This window comes from Acanthisitta chloris, unplaced genomic scaffold, assembly GCF_000695815.1.
Source record: "Acanthisitta chloris isolate BGI_N310 unplaced genomic scaffold, ASM69581v1 scaffold21671, whole genome shotgun sequence".
NCBI lineage: Eukaryota > Metazoa > Chordata > Aves > Passeriformes > Acanthisittidae > Acanthisitta > Acanthisitta chloris.
In genome coordinates, this window is record NW_008655699.1 from 1 (window position 1) to 2,742 (window position 2,742).

Genomic DNA, 2,742 nt, shown 5'->3' on the forward strand with positions numbered 1-2,742 from the left:
CGCTCTACCTCTGGCAGTGAGAAGCCATTCCCCTGGCAGAATCCCCGCACGCTTTGGGCTGGGAAGGACCTCCAGCTCTCCTAGTTCCACCCCCGCGGGAGCGCGTTGGGCGGGAGGGGCCGAGGCTGGGACGGCCCCTCGGCGCGGGGCCGGGACAGACCCCATATGCGTGTCCCGGTGCTCACGGTGCGACCTGTGCTTCCCCCAGACCGTGCCCGGGACACCCTGACGGACGAGACGGTGGCGCTGAAGAAGGTGCGGATGGACAACGAGAAGGATGGTAATAGGGAGGGGGAGCAGGGGCGGCCCCAGCCCGATCCCAGCTCCAGACTGTCCTGTAGCACGGCTCTTTCTCCCCCCAGGAAAGCCCATCAGCAGCCTGAGGGAGATTACTCTGCTCCTGCAGCTCCAGCACCCCAACATCGTGGAGCTCAAGGAGGTGGTTGTGGGGAACCACCTGGAGAGGTGACTGTCCCTTCTCTGCCCTCCCTCTGCCTTCTAGTCCTCCCCCTGAGCCACCTCAGCACATAGACCTGTCCTGGGGGTTTGTCTTGTCTCTCACAGCATTTTCCTGGTGATGGGCTACTGTGAGCAGGACCTGGCCAGCCTCCTTGAGAACATGCAGACACCCTTCTCAGAGGCTCAGGTACAGCCTGGGGCAGGATTTGGGTCTGTCACACCTGACAGGGTGATGCCACCCAGCCAAAACGTGCCAGGCACCCCTGGGGGCTCCCTGGACTTTATGCTGGGGAGTTTCAGGGGAGCGTGAGCTTTGCTGGCTGTCACTAAACCCTCCTGGGACATTCCAGGCTGCATTTGGAGCTGGTGCAAACTGACAGGGATATGGAGCTGGGAGAGAATGCCCTCCTGATAGGACACACAGATGGAGGGGCTGTAGGATACCTTGGTGGGTTTGACCCCTGGGGATTTGCTCCTGCAGGGGTTGGAGCTCCTGTCCTCTGTCTCCAGGTGAAGTGCATTGTCCTGCAGGTGCTCAAGGGGCTGCAGTACCTCCATGAGAACTATATCATACACAGGTGGGAGTATTGGGGCAGAGCTGGGGGGAGTAGGGGGTGTCTGGGGGCACCTGGGAGTGAGCAACACTGGATGGGGGTTTGGTGCCCATCAGTGGCTCCATGTGGGAGCACCAGCAGGGCAGGGAGGGCATGGAATGATGGGATTAGTTTCTCCTCATCATCACTGGGCTCTGGAGTGTGGATGAGCCATGCCAAGGATGGTACTGAACTACCACTCTGTTCCCTGCAGGGATTTGAAGGTCTCCAACTTGCTGATGACCGACAAGGGCTGTGTGAAGATAGGTGAGTCCTGGCAGCTGCATCCAGCTCTGCATCTGGAGCTCAGAGCTCAGCTCCCTCCTGACCTGGAGTCTCCATTGCAGCCGATTTTGGCCTGGCACGCACCTATGGGATGCCCCCCAAGCCGATGACCCCCAAGGTGGTGACGCTGTGGTGAGTGGCAGGTGCTGGGGGGTGACCCTCAGTGGCAGGGGTGGCTCCACCTCGGCTCTGCCACGGAGCGTCCCCTGCGCAGGTACCGCGCGCCCGAGCTGCTGCTGGGGATGACCACCCAGACCACCAGCATTGACATGTGGTAAGGAGGGATGATGAGGCTGGGGGGCTGCAAACCAGCTGGGGGGCAATGGAGGGGCTCATCCTGCCCTCTGCAGGGCTGTGGGATGTATCCTGGCCGAGCTGCTGGCACACAAACCACTGCTGCCCGGCACCTCTGAGATACACCAGATCGACCTCATTGTGCAGCTGCTGGGGACACCCAACGAGAACATCTGGCCGGTGAGAGTTCCCTGCCAGTCCTGCTCTAACTCCCTGCCAGTCCCTGCCTGCTCCCCTGCCCCTTCCTCACACTCAGACCCTGCAGGGATTCTCCAAGCTGCCCCTGGCCAGCCAGTACACCCTGAGGAAACAGCCCTACAACAACCTGAAGCACAGGTTCCCGTGGCTGTCCGAGGCAGGGCTGCGCCTGCTCAACTTCCTCTTTATGTATGACCCTAAAAAGAGGTAAGAGCCAGGTGGGACTTGGGGCAGGCAAGACAGGGACCTGCGTCACCCTGTCACCAGGGCTGAGACCAGTGCCTGCCATATCCTCTTGTCACTGCAGGGCCACGGCCAAGGACTGCCTGGAAAGCTCCTACTTCAAGGAGAAGCCCTTACGTAAGTAACCCCCCCCAGGGGCAGGGCTGGGGGGCACCAGGCCGTGCTGACTCCCATCTGTGCCCCACAGCCTGCGAGCCGGAGCTGATGCCCACCTTTCCCCACCACCGCAATAAACGGGCGGCGGGGACGGCACCAGAGGGGCAGGCTAAGCGCAGCAAGCCCTGAGCAGTCCTGCAGGAGCAGGCACGGTGGGTCCTGGCTGGGATCCCTCCCCTTGGCACAACAGCTCCATCTGGTCCCAGGACATTTCTGAATCCATGTTCCTGCTGGGGACTGGACAGGCTCTAGTTCAGGACTGGGCAAGCACAGCACCAGGGGCAGGAGAGAGGAGATGGGGCCTGGGGCTGACCCTGGGCTCAGCAGCGTGAGCTCTGCCCCGTGAAGGTCTCAGCAGTGCTGGGTGTGGGGCAAACCCCAACTTTGCTGTCAATAAAAGCACCTGCCAGCAGCAACAGTGGGAATGAATGGCCTCATCCCTCAGCACCAGTGAGGATGGGAGAAGTCACAGCCCTGCTCTACTTCCCATGTGTCACATGTCCTTCCCTGGGGA

The 2,742-nt window shown here is 61.4% G+C and overlaps 1 protein-coding gene across 2 annotated transcripts; it reads left to right on the top strand.

Moving 5' to 3' along the window:
- The first annotated feature begins 216 nt into the window (after positions 1 to 216).
- On the top strand, positions 217 to 2,357 carry CDK10 (cyclin-dependent kinase 10). Of its 2 annotated transcripts, none has more exons than XM_009084032.1 (11): positions 217 to 280; positions 363 to 465; positions 565 to 646; positions 970 to 1,037; positions 1,267 to 1,319; positions 1,400 to 1,469; positions 1,552 to 1,611; positions 1,688 to 1,811; positions 1,897 to 2,036; positions 2,137 to 2,189; positions 2,260 to 2,357. In XM_009084032.1, exons 1-11 carry the CDS (start codon positions 262 to 264, stop codon positions 2,355 to 2,357), a joined length of 870 nt encoding a protein of 289 aa, XP_009082280.1. In that variant the 5' UTR covers positions 217 to 261. The 2 variants fall into 2 exon arrangements, with proteins under 2 accessions (XP_009082280.1, XP_009082281.1); XM_009084033.1 differs by having other exon boundaries at positions 262 to 280; positions 1,897 to 2,018.
- Positions 2,358 to 2,742: the final 385 nt, after the last annotated feature.